Source organism: Thermobia domestica, chromosome 9, assembly GCF_964235325.1.
Source record: "Thermobia domestica chromosome 9, izTheDome1.hap1.1, whole genome shotgun sequence".
NCBI lineage: Eukaryota > Metazoa > Arthropoda > Insecta > Zygentoma > Lepismatidae > Thermobia > Thermobia domestica.
In genome coordinates, this window is record NC_137462.1 from 14,345,614 (window position 1) to 14,362,384 (window position 16,771).

The 16,771-nt window shown below is 37.6% G+C and overlaps 1 protein-coding gene across 2 annotated transcripts in view; it reads left to right on the forward strand.

Annotated features, from left to right (window-relative positions):
- The window catches only part of LOC145694436 (uncharacterized), a 59,495-nt gene extending 47,350 nt beyond the window's left edge, over positions 1 to 12,145 (forward strand). For both annotated transcript variants that reach the window (XM_081770656.1, XM_081770657.1), the window contains one exon: positions 11,932 to 12,145. Coding sequence is in view for 1 of the 2 variants with exons in the window: in XM_081770657.1 (XP_081626783.1) it covers positions 11,932 to 11,981 (50 nt within the window). In the remaining variant the exon portion in view is untranslated. The remainder of the gene's footprint in view (positions 1 to 11,931) is intronic.
- The last annotated feature ends 4,626 nt before the right edge of the window (positions 12,146 to 16,771 follow it).

Genomic DNA, 16,771 nt, shown 5'->3' on the forward strand with positions numbered 1-16,771 from the left:
CTGTAGTAGAAACAGACCACTACTACTTCCGTGTTTTGAGGGATGGTGTTTTTTTAAAACATATTTCTTGCAGTAGAACAGAACCACTACTACTTCCGTGTTTTTGAGGAATGGTATTTTAAAACACATTCCCGCAATAGAAACAGACCACTACTACTTCCGTGTTTTGACGGATGGTATTTTAAAACACATTCCTGCAATCGAACAGACCACTACTACTTCCGTGTTTTTGAGGGATGGTATTTTAAAACACCTTCTGCAGTAGAAGAGACCACTACTACTTCCGTGTTTTTAAGGGATGGTATTTTTAAACCTCTTTTTGCAGTAGAAACAGAACCACTACAAACTTCCTTGTTTTAAGGGATGGTATTTTTAAACCTCTTCTGCAGTAGAAACAGACCCACTACTACTTCCGTGTTTTTGAGGGATGGTATTTTAAAACACCTTCCCGCAATAGAAACAGACCACTTCTACTTCCGTGTTTTGAGGGATGGTATTTTAAACACCTTCTGCAGTAGAAACAGACCACTACTACTACCGTGTTTTTGAGGGATGGTATTTTAAACATCTTCCTGCAGTAGAAACAGACCCACTTACTACTTCCGTGTTTTGAGGGATGGTATTTTAAACACCTTCCCGCAATAGAACAGACCACTACTACTTCCGTGTTTTTGAGGGGATGGTATTTTTAAACACCTTCCTGCAGTAGAACAGACCACTACTACTTTCCGTGTTTTGAGGGATGGTATTTTAAACACCTTCCTGCAATAGAAACAGACCACTACTACTTCCGTGTTTTGAGGGATAGTATTTTATACACCTTCCTGCAGTAGAAACAGACCACTAATACTTCCGTGTTTTTGAGAAATGGTATTTTTAAAACATCTTCTTGCAGTAGAACAGACCCACTACTACTTTCGTGTTTTGAGGGATGGTGTTTTTAAACATCTTCTTGCAGTAGAACAGACCCACTACTACTTCCGTGTTTTGAGGAATGGTGTTTTAACCCTTTGGGGATCTCATGGTACAATTTGTACCATACGGGGTGTTTTCATGGTACATTGCGTTATAACTCTCCTATTTGAGCTTTTTTCGTCCGGTTTCTTTTTTTGCTTTACAAGTCCAGAAGCATTGCAGAAGACATTACGGATGGTTTCACACCTTCCTTTGTCGAGACATAAGAGGTGATGACGTCATAAGTCTAAAATTTATATTTTCGTGTAATACTTTTTTGGGGGGGTTTATGTAAAGTATTTTTTGGTCGGCTTATTTTTTGCACGTAGAAGATTGAAAATTTTGCACAGACATGCAGTCCACCGAGTAGTATTTTACCAGATTTTTTTCTTGAGATTTTCTGCGTTAAAACAGGGGGGATCCAGAGGGTCGATAATTTGAAAAAAGGAATATTTTTTACCCCAAAAATCCCGTTTTTTCCTCATTTTCCCGCCTTAGATAAATGACGGAGGACAAGTGAATGGTACAGCCTGAAAGGCAGTTCTATTCTGAAGAGAATGATGTGCGACACATGGCCTTAGGGTAATTAGGGAAAGTGTCAGGGAAATTTTTATCAAAATATACTTCTGTATAGGGGAATTTTGGGACATTTTTCGGCACTGTTTTTTGTGCTGGCTTATTTTTTGCACCTAGAAGATTGAAATTGTGCAGAAAACATTCAGTCCACCGAGTATTATTTTACCGGATTTCTTTCAGATTTCTGGGTTAAAACAGAGGGGTAGAGAGGGGGCTAAACGTTGAAAAAAGGGATATTTTTTACCAAAAAATCCCTATCACGGGATTTTTTCCCGCCTTAGATACATAATGGGGACAAGTGAATGGTACCGCCTGAAAGGCAGTTCTATTCTGAAGAGAATGATGGGCGAAAACATGACCCTAGGGTAATTAGAGATGTCTCAGGAAATTTTTTACCTGAGATCATGGTGTTTTTACGGTAATTTGGGGCATGGTGGGAATTCCTGAAAAAAAATTCTCCCGCCCTTGGTATTCAAGATAGAAACTTGAAATTTGGCACACACATTCAGTATACCAAGTACTATTTATCAGATTTTTTTTTAGATGGCTACGTTCACACAGGGGTCGCTCCAGGGGGCCCAAAAATGCGAGAAAAAATTTTTTCCCTTCGAAATTTTTCTTTGACATCATTTTTTCCCGCTCCTGGTATATGGTATGAGCACGCAGGTGGTATCTTTTGGAAGACAGCTCCATTCTGAAAAGAATGAGGTATGAACCATGATCCTAGGATAAATAGTGACGATGCAGTAGCTATTTGGACTGAAAGTCTAAAAAAATAGCCCCATACCCCGGATCACTTAAGGGTTAAACACCTTCCTGCAATAGAACATCTCACTACTACTTTCCGTGTTTTTGAGGGATGGTGTTTTAAAACACTTTTCCTGCAGTAGAAACAGCCCACTACTACTTCCGCGTTTTTGAGGGACGGTATTTTTAAAACATTTTCCTGCAGTAGAAACAGACCACTACTACTTTCGTGTTTTTTAGGGATGGTATTTTAAAAAACCTTTCTCGAGTAGAACAGACCATCACTACTTTCCGTGTTTTGAGGGATGGTATTTTAAAACACCTTCCTGCAGTAGGACAGACCACTACTACTTCCGTGTTTTGAAGGATGGTATTTTAAAACACCTTCTGCACTAGAACAGACCCACTACTACTTCCGTGTTTTTGAGGGATGGTATTTTTATACATTTTCCTGCAGTAGAACAGATCACTACTACTTCCCGTGTTTTGAGAGGGATAGTATTTTTATATACCTTCCTGCAGTAGAACAGACCACTACTACTTCCGTGTTTTTGAGGGATGGTATTTTATACACCTTCCTGCAGTAGAACAGACCACTACTACTTCCGTGTTTTTGACGGATGGTATTTTTCAACACCTTCTGAAGTAGAACAGACCACTACTACTTCCGTGTTTTTGAGGGATGGTATTTTGTACACCTTCCTGCAGTAGAAACAGATCACTACTACTTCCGTGTTTGAGGGATGATATTTTATACACCTTCCTGCAGTAGAACAGACGACTACTACTTCCGTGTTTTGAGGGATGGTATCTTAAACACCTTCACGCAATAGAACAGACCACTACTACTCCCGTGTTTTGAGGGATGGTGTTTTAAACACCTTCACGCAATAGAAACAGACCACTACTACTCCCGTGTTTTGAGGGATGGTATTTTATACACCTTCCTGTAGTAGAACAGACCACTACTACTTCCGTGTTTTTGAGGGATGGTGTTTTTAAAACATATTCTTGCAGTAGAAACAGACCACTACTACTTCCGTGTTTTTGAGGAATGGTATTTTAAAACACATTCCCGCAATAGAACAGACCACTACTACTTCCGTGTTTTGACGGATGGTATTTTAAACACATTCCTGCAATCGAAACAGGACCACTACTACTTCCGTGTTTTGAGGGATGGTATTTTAAACACCTTCTGCAGTAGAAGAGACCACTACTACTTCCGTGTTTTAAGGGATGGTATTTTAAACCTCTTTTTGCAGTAGAAACAGACCACTACAACTTCCTTGTTTTTAAGGGATGGTATTTTAAACCTCTTCTGCAGTAGAAACAGACCACTACTACTTCCGTGTTTTTGAGGGATGGTATTTTTAAAACACATTCCCGCAATAGAACAGACCACTACTACTTCCGTGTTTTGAGGGATGGTATTTTCAACACATTCCTGCAATCGAACAGACCACTACTACTTCCGTGTTTTTGAGGGATGGTATTTTTAAACACCTTCTGCAGTAGAAAACAGATCACTACTACTTCCGTGTTTTTGAGGGATGGTATTTTAAACACCTTCCTTCAGTAGGACAGACCACTACTACTTTCGTGTTTTTGAGGGATGGTATTTTAAACACATTCCTGCAATCGAAACAGACCACTACTACTTTCCATGTTTTTTTAGGGATGGTATTTTAAAACACCTTCTGCAGTAGAACAGACCACTACTACTTCCGTGTTTTTGAGGGATGGTATTTTAAACACCTTCCTGCAGTAGAAACACACCACTACTACTTTTCGTGTTTTTCAGGGATGGTATTTTAAAACACCTTCTGCAGTAGAACAGACCACTACTACTTCCGTGTTTTTGAGGGATGGTATTTTAAACACCTTCTGCAGTAGAAACAGACCACTACTACTTCCGTGTTTTTGAGGGATGGTATTTTTATACACCTTCCTGCAGTAGAACAGACCACTACTACTTCCGTGTTTTTGAGGGATGGTATTTTTATACACCATCCTGCAGTAGAACAGACCACTACTACTTCCGTGTTTTGAGGGATGGTATTTTATACACCTTCCTGCAGTAGAAACAGACGACTACTACTTCCGTGTTTTTGAGGGATGGTATTTTTATACACCTTCCTGCAGTAGAACAGACGACTACTACTTCCGTGTTTTTGAGGGATGGTATTTTATACACCTTCCTGCAGTAGAACGGACCCACTACTACTTCCGTGTTTTTGAGGGATGGTATTTTATACACCTTCCTGCAGTAGAAACATACCACTACTACTTCCGTGTTTTTGAGGGATGGTATTTTTTATACACCTTCCTGCAGTAGAACAGACCACTACTACTTCCGTGTTTTTGAGGGATGGTATTTTAAAACACCTTCTGCAGTAGAACAGACCACTACTACTTCCGTGTTTTTGAGGGATGGTATTTTTATACACCTTCCTGCAGTAGAACAGACCACTACTACTTCCGTGTTTTTGAGGGATGGTATTTTATACACCTTCCTGCAGTAGAACAGGACCACTACTACATCCGTGTTTTGAGGGATGGTATTTTTAAAACATCTTCCTGCAGTAGAACAGACCACTACTACTTCCGTGTTTTGAGGGATAGTGTTTTTAAACATCTTCTGCAGTAGAAAAAGACCACTACTACTTCCGTGTTTTTGAGGGATGGTATTTTTAAACATCTTCTTGTAGTAGAACAGACCCACTATTACATCCGTGTTTTGAGGGATGGTATTTTAAACATCTTCTTGCAGTAGAAACAGACCACTGCTACATCCGTGTTTTTGAGGGATGGTATTTTTTATACACCTTTCTGCAGTAGAACAGACCACTAGTACTTCCGTGTTTTTGAGGGATGATATTTTATACACCATCCTGCAGTAGAACAGACCGCTACTACTTCCGTGTTTTTGAGGAATGGTGTTTTTAAACACCTTCCTGCAGTAGAAACAGACCACTACTACATCCGTGTTTTGAGGGATGGTATTTTAAACATCTTCTTGCAGTAGAAACAGACCACTACTACTTCCGTGTTTTTGAGGGATGGTATTTTATACACCTTTCCTGCAGTAGAACAGACCACTACTACTTCCGTGTTTTTGAGGGATGATATTTTTAAACATCTTCCTGCAGTAGAAACAGACCACTACTACTTCCGTGTTTTTGAGGAATGGTGTTTTGAAAACACCTTCCTGCAGTAGTTCAGACCACTACTACTTTTCGTGTTTTGAGGAATGGTGTTTTTAAAACACCTTCCTGCAGTAGAAACAGACCACTACTACCTCCGTGTTTTTGAGGGATGGTGTTTTAAAACATCTTCTGCAGTAGAACAGATCACTACTACTTCCGTGTGTTGAGGGATGGTGTTTTAAACATCTTCTTGCAGTAGAACAGACCACTACTATTTCCGTGTTTTGAGGGATGGTATTTGAAACATCTTCTTGCAGTAGAACAGACCACTACTACTTCCGTGTTTTGAGGGATGGTATTTTATACACCTTCCTGCAGTAGAACGGACCACTAGTACTTCCGTGTTTTGAGGGATGGTATTTTATACACCTTCCTGCAGTAGAACATACCACTACTACTTCCGTGTTTTGAGGGATGGTATTTTATGCACCTTCCTGCAGTAGAACAGACCACTACTACTTCCGTGTTTTGAGGGATGGTATTTTAAACACCTTCTGCAGTAGAACAGACTACTACTACTTCCGTGTTTTGAGGGATGGTATTTTATACACCTTCCTGCAGTAGAACAGACCACTACTACTTCCGTGTTTTGAGGGATGGTATTTTATACACCTTCCTGCAGTAGAACAGACCACTACTACATCCGTGTTTTCAGGGATGGTATTTTAAACATCTTCCTGCAGTAGAACAGACCACTACTACTTCCGTGTTTTGAGGGATAGTGTTTTAAACATCTTCTGCAGTAGAACAGACCACTACTACTTCCGTGTTTTGAGGGATGGTATTTTAAACATCTTCTTGCAGTAGAACAGACCACTATTACATCCGTGTTTTGAGGGATGGTATTTTAAACATCTTCTTGCAGTAGAACAGACCACTGCTACATCCGTGTTTTGAGGGATGGTATTTTATACACCTTTCTGCAGTAGAACAGACCACTAGTACTTCCGTGTTTTGAGGGATGATATTTTATACACCGTCCTGCAGTAGAACAGACCGCTACTACTTCCGTGTTTTGAGGAATGGTGTTTTAAACACCTTCCTGCAGTAGAACAGACCACTACTACATCCGTGTTTTGAGGGATGGTATTTTAAACATCTTCTTGCAGTAGAACAGACCACTACTACTTCCGTGTTTTGAGGGATGGTATTTTATACACCTTCCTGCAGTAGAACAGACCACTACTACTTCCGTGTTTTGAGGGATGATATTTTAAACATCTTCCTGCAGTAGAACAGACCACTACTACTTCCGTGTTTTGAGGAATGGTGTTTGAAACACCTTCCTGCAGTAGTTCAGACCACTACTACTTTCGTGTTTTGAGGAATGGTGTTTTAAACACCTTCCTGCAGTAGAACAGACCACTACTACTTCCGTGTTTTGAGGAATGGTGTTTTAAACATCTTCTGCAGTAGAACAGATCACTACTACTTCCGTGTGTTGAGGGATGGTGTTTTAAACATCTTCTTGCAGTAGAACAGACCACTACTATTTCCGTGTTTTGAGGGATGGTATTTGAAACATCTTCTTGCAGTAGAACAGACCACTACTATCTCCGTGTTTTGAGGGATGGTATTTTAAACACCTTCTGCAGTAGAACAGACCACTACTACTTCCGTGTTTTGAGAGATGGTATTTTATACACCTTCCTGCAGTAGAACAGACCACTACTAGTTCCGTGTTTTGAGGGATGGTGTTTTAAACATCTTCTTGCAGTAGAACAGACCACTACTACTTCCGTATTTTGAGGGATGAAATTTATACACCTTCCTGCAGTAGAACAGACTACTACTACTTCCCTGTTTTGAGGGATGGTATTTTAAACACCTTACTGCAGTAGAACAGACTGCTACTACTTCCCTGTTTTGAGGGATGGTATTTTAAACACCTTACTGCAGTATAACAGACTACTACTACTTCCCTGTTTTGAGTGCTGGTATTTTATACACCTTCCTGCAGTACAACAGACCACTACTACTTCTGTGTTTTTAGGGATGATATTTTAAACACCTTCCTGCAGTAGAACAGACTACTACTACTTCCCTGTTTTGAGGGATGGTATTTTATACACCTTACTGCAGTAGAACAGACTACTACTACTTCCCTGTTTTGAGGGGTGGTATTTTAAACACCTTTTTGCAGTAGAACAGACCACTACTACTTCCGTGTTTTGTGGTGTTTTAAACACATCATTCTGTTTATACCCAATGATCGATTTAAGTTTTGCACATATATTAATATTTATGTATTACAAATTGGAAGTTTAATTACATTATTAATCATCATTGTAAAATTTATACAGACAGCAATAATATATTTCATAGTTACATAATATCAAACATAGAGTTGAGATTTATTGAAAATTAAAAAAGAATTATACCATAGAAAGTTATATCTATTTAAGGTTTGTACAGATGCAGCTGTAGTTTCAATATTTACATGGATATTTACCAATAATGTAAGACTATATATTTTTATATTTATATTAATGTTACGAGGGCGCTTATTTTCAACTCCCGTTAAACCACCAGAAAAGAACCACATGAGATGGTAAAAGCGGATAAGCCAAATCAGTTCAATGGAGATCTACATCACCTGCACCAAAATATAGACTCTACTACTCTGTGCAATCTTTGTGGAGTTACGATCGTGAAAATAAATCGAGTTAAATCGAAGCGCCCGCCTACTGTCAACTACGTGATGTTATTTGATTTGTATATGCAGCTGCTGACTTACCCGAAATTCCAAGATCAGGCAGTTTAGGAAACATATTCTACACCTTTTGCGAATCACGTGATTGACCAGCGTTCATCACGGTAATCTTTTGCCGCAGAATTCCACCCGTAGCTACTTTCATTGCAGGCCCGTAGGCAGCCCAAAAACTTAGCGGGGGGGGCTGCAGTTAGGGGGTGCCGATCCATCCATATGATAGTTCATCACCATATTGTAGTTCTTTTGCAAGCCTACTGTAAAACTTTTAGGGGGCCAGCGAAAATTTAGGGGGCCCGGTCCCCCTAGATCCCCCGTGGATACGGGCCTGTTTCATTGTGCACACACACAGAGCCCGAAACGACTCAAAACGACACAAAAATACATGTCTTCAAATTTGGACATACCTTAATGTGTACAAACGAATTGCCTTCTAATGGTGGACATAAGGAAATATGTCGAGTTTTTGACATTAAGGATATGTCCGCCATGAACATAAGAAATGTGAGCAACTATAGCATGTCAAAATGATCTACTGCCTTGTTTTCATTAGTTTTGACGGATTAATATGTTATGTTTTGATCACTGGGGCAATGTTTGAGATGATATTGTACGTCAAAAATTTATACAAATACGCGGAAACGTGAAGCGTTTGTCTTTTGTCTCTTGTTATCAGTGTTATCAATGTAGCACTTTGTCGCTTGATCTAGAATTTTTTAGGGATATTTTTATCAAAAACAATTGGTTCATTTATATTGTTAGAATAGAAATTTATCACCTTTTAAATGTTGTCTAGTGACTAAACTAGCATTATTTTCATTAAAATTAATATTTCTACCGTCTTCTTGCAGTGTGTTTAGTGACAGTATTATTCACGTTGTTGGCAGTGTGTTTAGTATCATTACGACACGTGTGTGTGAACTATTACGGACAGGTTTGACATATATTTTTATACCATACCTTGTACTTTGTGCTCTGTGTTCATCGATAGGCCTAACTCTTTCTTTCTCTCAGTAGCACTTGTGCACACAGCAAAACTATAGTTTCTATTCAACGATGAATTGCAGTAGTATTATGTCCTTCAGCCCAGAGAAACGAATTGTATCCTGTTGTGAAGTCTCCTTAGTGGGAGCTTCGATTGCATTCGATAAGGTTTCACACTCAGGACTTCAAAATGATTAAACACCAGAGTCTGTTTTTCAGTATGATGGATGTGCAATCTGCAATAAACAGACTTGGCTAATCCGCGTTTCGTCATCTCATATGGTTCTCCATAGTTAACGGAGGTTGCTTGATGGTGGCAGCTTAACGGAGGTTTAAAAACACCCTCGTACTTCCAGAGATATCAATTATAGGTTTAGGATATACGCACATATTATTTTTATATTTACGATTTAGATAAATATAAATCATGGATTTATGATTTACGTAATTCATCTTAGCTTTAAGACTTAAGTAAATATCAATAATAGATATAAGATATTCATAGATATCAGAGAAAAATTTTGGACTTACCTAGACACCAATTGTACTTTTGAGATTTATATTTTTAATAATCCCTTGCACAATTATATTTACAGACATTCATAGATTTAAGACTTGAACAAATCATAGGCGTAACACCCAGATGCATATTAATCGTAAATTTAACACTTACATGAATGTCAATCATATATTGAAGACTTAAAGTATTTTAGAAGTAATTAAGACCCAATAACTGTTTCCAAGCAGAATCTTAAAAGATGGTAGGATTTATAACACATACTCTTTCGGGAATATTTTAAATCTGAAATTTATTACTTGAGGTCCGTAATCTACAAGTACAATTTCATGAGGTACATAATTTTAACTATAGTTAACTTGCTATATTACATTGGAAATAACAAACCGAAAGAAGTTTCGAAAGACAAAATGGTAGGAGACGATATAGTGAAGGACAATTCTAGAAAAAGATAAAAGTTTTTGGTCTCGCGGTTTAAACTTCGGACCTTTGAATTACAAAAACGGAGTGATAAAGTTAACTCACAGTCTGTGAAATTTATACATTTGTTCAAATTGATGCCCAGGTACAAGACATACACATGTTTATCAATTTAATGGAAGCACCTCGAGTTGGAAACACATAATACTTCTGGGTGGTAACGGTCAGGCGGAGACAGCAGCACTACGTTGGTTAGGCCAAATTTCATGTTACTTGAGGAATAGTAGACCGGTACTGTGCCGTGAACTGAGCATGCGATGGTAGTGTACAATGCACAACCACTCTGATTACCAAGAGAACAAATTGTTTAATAGTGCGAATGTGGTGAAAGCAAGAAATGTGTTTGAATTGTGGCAACGGATAGTATTCAAGATAATGGCGACTTGCAAAACTTACGGCAAAACCATATCGGAGAAGAGGAACAGTGGTCGGAAGAGAATCTTCAGGTAGAGGTCCCACTGAGCATTAAAGCAGGTTGTCATTCAGAACTGTTGCGCGATATAGTGCAAGTGATGCAGAAAGTCAAGAAACACTACTTGCGCAGTTTGCTGTGAGTTACATGACATACGGGATCGGGTTGCATGGGCGAGAATATTGATAAGGAACCATACATTTTAGTACCACGCCAACAATGCCACGAATATGCAATATTGACTTCAAACGTATGATACGGTCAAATGACTCGTTATTCACCTTACTTCTAAGCACAGACTGTATTTATGTGAAGCAGACACTCAAAGAAGAGTATAATCAGCAATGCTTCGGCCGAACCATGAAACATTTGGGCGACTCTGTGGCATTGTGAGCAGCAATATGCTGTTTTTTTAAAGTGAGTTCTGTGCTGACGGTTACTGTTCGCATCTCTGCCTGTGATTATGTTGTTAGTTTATTGAACCATGTGCAACCCATGTTCCAGATGGTGTTTTGAAAAATGACGGCATATTCCAGGATGACAAAACTGAAGCTGTGTTACCGCGTGGTTTAAGGAACATCGGGCTCATACAATCCCGGACCTGATATTAATTAGAGAGTTGTGGTCTACATGGTGGTACAGAAAAACGGCAAAATTTCAATTGATGTAAAATGCACTAATTCATACAGGAAAAATATTTGATGATTGACATGCATGTTGAGAGTATGCCATTAACAACGACATCAGCTATGACACTTTACTTCTTGAATGCAATATCAGAAAGACATGCTCCATCTCGGCGTACACGTTATGATAATATGCTTTGAGAATTCGTTGAAATATTCACTGATTTATGTCAGTGAGTCCTTGTTTGAGCATTGGTTTCAGTTGAACGATGGTTGCAGTACGCATACCGTACTCATTGCTTTCGAGATGTCCTCATAAATTCGCCACCGGGAGAAACTGCAAACACTGAGTTCGGGGGATCCCGTAGAATGTCACCGTTCTTATCAAATGCTTTCACAGCAAACATACGTTCCGCTAAACTTCAATGCTTCATTATTATTAAATAACAAAGTCTTCTCAATATTATATTATCGGTCAGTGTTCCTAATACTAGATTTAAAATTTCCGGTTTCTCTGTACCACCCTGTATAATGTCTTGGTATTCTAAATTATTTTTGAAGGATGCTACGAGCTTGAAAAGGTTGGGTATGCTGTGTAATATAGTGTTTGTCTTTTATTGAAAATTTGTGAGAAATGTTATTACTTACGTAACTAAATTATGATCTTTTATAATAACTTAAGAAGCAACTAACACAATTTTATCTTAATTTTTCAGTTGAGCAAGCTCGACATCCAGCGGGAAGAACTACGCCAGACTATAATTAACTCAAATTGATGCCTCACATACCCAAATTATTCATTGAAATTGAAGAATATAATCCTTATTGTAATAAAAAAAGAGTAACTATGAATAATTAATCAAATTTGTAACTTGTAGAAATAATTTGTACAAAAATAATTTTAATATAATTACTACCATGCCAATGTAAGTGTTAACTCTTTCAATCCAATCTAGAACTATTGAATTGTCTTCAAAACTAGGTTTCAGACGCGGTTCTTGAGGGAAATTTCATCAGTAAACACTGAACTTTTATAGCTTCAAATTAAGGTAAGAAAGTTTTCCAAATGTTTTAATTCTTGCATACAGAATTAGTACACTAAGGAAGATTCCTTCCTTTAGTTCAGGGATGCAAATAACCGCTCGCTCACTCGCCCGGGGCGAGTGGTTCATCGTTGCGGGCGAGTTTTTAAACAGTAAAGACTATACAAGTCACGCTTGGGATGAGGGATGTGGCCTAGTAGCTTTTTTCTTGGGCTAGTAAAATGTGGTTGCTTATTTGCATCCCTGCCTTAGTTCGAGCGGTAAGAGGTTAAGTTTTACCGATGTCTCTTGCCTCAAGAGTGGTCATTGCTAGAATTATTACTATTATTATTATTATTATTATTATTATTATTATTATTATTATTATTATTTATTAGCAAACATTCATGGAGTTACTAAAACGGTTCAAAATAATCAAATTTAAGAATGAAATAAATATATAATTTTATTTTCCTGCTAATTTTAATATCCTCATTTCCTGCTAATCTTATTATTTGTATAGAAGCTATGACAATAACATTCTCGGAATATATGTATTTTATTTATTTAGTCGTACTTTACATGGCGAAGTTAAAACGAATCATGCTTTGTCTCCTACTTGACAATGGAATTATCATAAATAATATTACAGTTACAAGTGCAGGACGAGCCACGAGAAATGGAACAAATTAAAACTTACATTAAAAATGATAGTTAGACCTAGAAAAATTTTACTAGCCCCCACTACATGTACTCATGTCCAAAATGATTGTCGCATATCTATAACTGTCTTCTTGTAAGAATATAATTTGATAATGATTTGGCAGGGTACTTTTAATACTGATACTATGTGTATGATCGGAAAATGCATATTTGTGGCACATTTCATAGGAAAAGAATTATAAATAAGAAAATTATAATGAATAAAGCAAAATGTTGCTAAACGGACAAGAAACTTTTATTTTATTTTTATTGTTCTTATTTACTGCTCTTTTCACATGAAATTTGCCACATACATGTCTTTGCCCATTATACGCATACTAATATTATAAGAAATACCGGACGAAATGGTTATCAAATTATATTCGTACAACAACATAATTATAGACATGCGACAATAATTTTGGACATGAGTGTACAAGTATCGCCATTAACAGTAAGTATAATTTGCAAAATGCCACAATGTCATTATTTTCGAAATATAACATCCTTCAAATGTTCTCCACTCGGATCAAAGCACATCTGCGAGTGTATACAGAAATTCCTCATCATATCACGGATCATGTCTCGTGGTATTGCCCCAGTCTCTGAAAACAGTTCACAAAACTCTTAAAGGTTTTTGTCAACCAGCTGTAGCACAATGGATGATAATATAAGTCTTCTTTCAAAATGCCACGCACTGATGTTTGCGACATGTGTAGTGTTCTTGCATTGTGACGAGCTGATCTTTGCGAACTTCGCTGCAAAGCCTGGCGTACACGATTGATGTTTTCTGGTGTACGGACTGTCCTTGAAGGTTCTTCATGCTTCTTCTTGATGACAGAACCAGTTTCTCTTCATTGCTTCATCCACTTGGTAATTGCTTTCCTGTTTTGTACACTAAAGCACCAGTCTTGCACACGTTGCAGTACCCATTGAGCAGCAAAAATACTCTTCTCGCGAACAAAGCCTTCCACCGCTTTAACACTGGCCAACGACTTATAGTAAACTAAATGGCAGACCTCTGTGATATAGTTGGCACGACAACTAGCGCCATCACGTGTTTCAATTTCGCAGTGTTGCCATTTCCAAATGTTCCATTTCCCCTGACTCAGCCTGTATTTATAGAATAATAATTGAAATGACACACATCTACAGAAACAAAAATTGTTAAACATAATTCAATATGTATAAAATATGAACTTTTACGCACTGTACTAAATAATACAACAAACAAAAATTACGCTCATAATCACACATACATATCACATACACATAGGTTACTACAAATAGGGGACGCGGTGTCTCAGTGGTAGAGCGTTCACCTCCGGTGCTTGGGGTCTTTGGTTCGATCCCAGCTCGCGCCGTGTGGACTTTGTGGTGGACAAACACCGTACTCGTGTGTTTTCTCGGGGTTCTCCCGTTTCCTGCCACTTTCTTCGTTCCACCATTTCATTCATTTATCATCATCACTGTCTCCTTTAGCCCAACCGGCATAAGCGTGGGACGTAAAACGGGAATATTGCATTTCATTTCATTACTACAAATAAACATATAATATGTTGAGATACATTTAGAGTGTGAAAGAACTAATGAAAGGTAAGAAGAATTAAAATAAACATTTTTGTCAGATATCTGTAAACCTAGAGAGACTCATGAAGGTTCATGCTCAATCGACTTCTTGAATAGATTGATTGATATTGTCGTATCCTGTGTGGAAGATCATTCCATGCACAGATAGTTGATGCAAAAACCGCATTTGAGTAATATTTTGACCAGTGTAGGAGGAGAGAAAGGTGTTTATACTTGATCTGGTATTGTGATCGTGGTGAGTATTTAATGGTTACAATCGTTCAAATAAGTAGGAATACATATGTAGACAAACATTCATTCAAAACTACATGATATAGTGTTCCTATTCCGTTTCAACTTAACTCTTTCCAGGGTGCAAAATTCAAGTGGTTGGGGAGAATTCTCTCCACTTAATATTCTTGAAAAAACTGTCCCCTCCCAATAACACATTGGAGGGAGATAAAGAGACTATTGTCAGAAGTTTGCATATTAATTATAAACAGCAAAAAATGAGGTGTTGAAATAACACAAAATGACTATCACTTTAGCGTGTTATTTGTGTGTCAATTCAACACCTCCCACATGGCCTTCAGAGCATATCAGAAATACCTCATTACTGGCTGTAAGTATTTGCATTGTTTTTTATTGTTTGGTATGAGCAAAGCTTTGCGAAACATACTTCGCATTTATGGCAAGTAACTAATAACATTCTGTTTTCTGTAATCGGTCACAATAACATTGTTGTAAACCTATGAATCATCTGACAACAGTTACACAGATAGCTGTGCTTCCATCTGTTATTCTTATGTTTTAGCATATATGAACATAAGATGGCAGAACTGTTGCCTATGTAACTGTTGTCAGACGATTCATAGGTTTACAACAATGTTATTGTGAACGATTACTGAAAACATAGAACATTATTCGTTACTTGGCATAAGTGCCAAAGATATTTCGCAAAACTTTCCTAATATTAAACGATAAATACCAATGCAAATTCTCTCAAGTAGAGCCAGTTATTTCCGATATGCTCCGAAGGCGATGTCCTGGTTCTGAATTGACACACAAGTAACACGCTAAAGTGGTAGTCATTTTGTGTTGTTGAAATACCTCATTTTTACAGTGTAATTACCATACTTCGTATGTAATTAATAAAAGGAAACATATATACAATATTAATTAATCACAAACGATTGAAGCAATAAATGTATTAATCTGTTGTGTAATGGTTTCGGCAATATAAAATGCCTTTATCAGATATGTTATGTTATAAACATGCTTACCATAATGTGCCTGATGGAGGCTATGTTACACGCTGAAATTGTTAGAAAAGAGTTATTAATAGCAGGTCTTCAAGTTTGTACTGTACCTGTTTGGTGATTCATGTGTTTTTTTCGATGTTCGTTCCTGAAACATTTCTTTAAAACTAATATCTGAAGAGCAATTAGTTAGTAATTGTCAGAACAAAACCAACTACTATATTAGTGTTCGTTCTGGTGGCAATCAATGTTTTCACTTAAATCAGCATCGCTAGAAACATAGAAAATGACAAATTCTATTTCACATTTTGTCACAGGGCTCAAAGAGACAAGTAGATCTTTTTAATTACAAACGGCCGCCAGTTTGTAACTTTATTGTTGAAATATGGTGATGTTCCTAATCGCCTATGGTGTTGCAATTACCCATTTTTGTTTCAAGTTTGATTCGTATCGGTTGATAATTGCGGATATTACGATTATTTGGAAAGTTTAAATGGCTGGCATTTTCATTTCTTTCGATGGATCGTTCCCATTTTCACCCCCAAGAATTATATAGTAAAACGCGCACTTTTGGGCCATTTTTTGTTCTAGTCCCTTAATAATTGTGAAAATTATAATTGTTTGTAAAGGTCGGACGGCCACCATTTTCTACATTTTTCATCCCATTTGACTGATGATGCTTGTATGCGATTCAGCGTACCAAGAAACCTATACATATACACCTTACACGCCTATTTCAGACAGTAAACTCCGTTATTTTCGCCTTCCCCCTCCAAAGCATTCTTTACTTAAAATTTTATGAACTCTTCGGTTTTGTAACCCTCATGTCTAAGGAGACATATTACTAAAGTTTCATGGATAAAGGAATTCTTCATTTTTAAAACTCTCTTTTATTTGTACTATCGCTACATATTCAAAAATTCGCAAAATATCGGAGCACCAGCCCTCCCCTTATTCCTCTATATCTTCGGAACGGTTGAGATCGAGGCTTTGTCCCTCTAAGG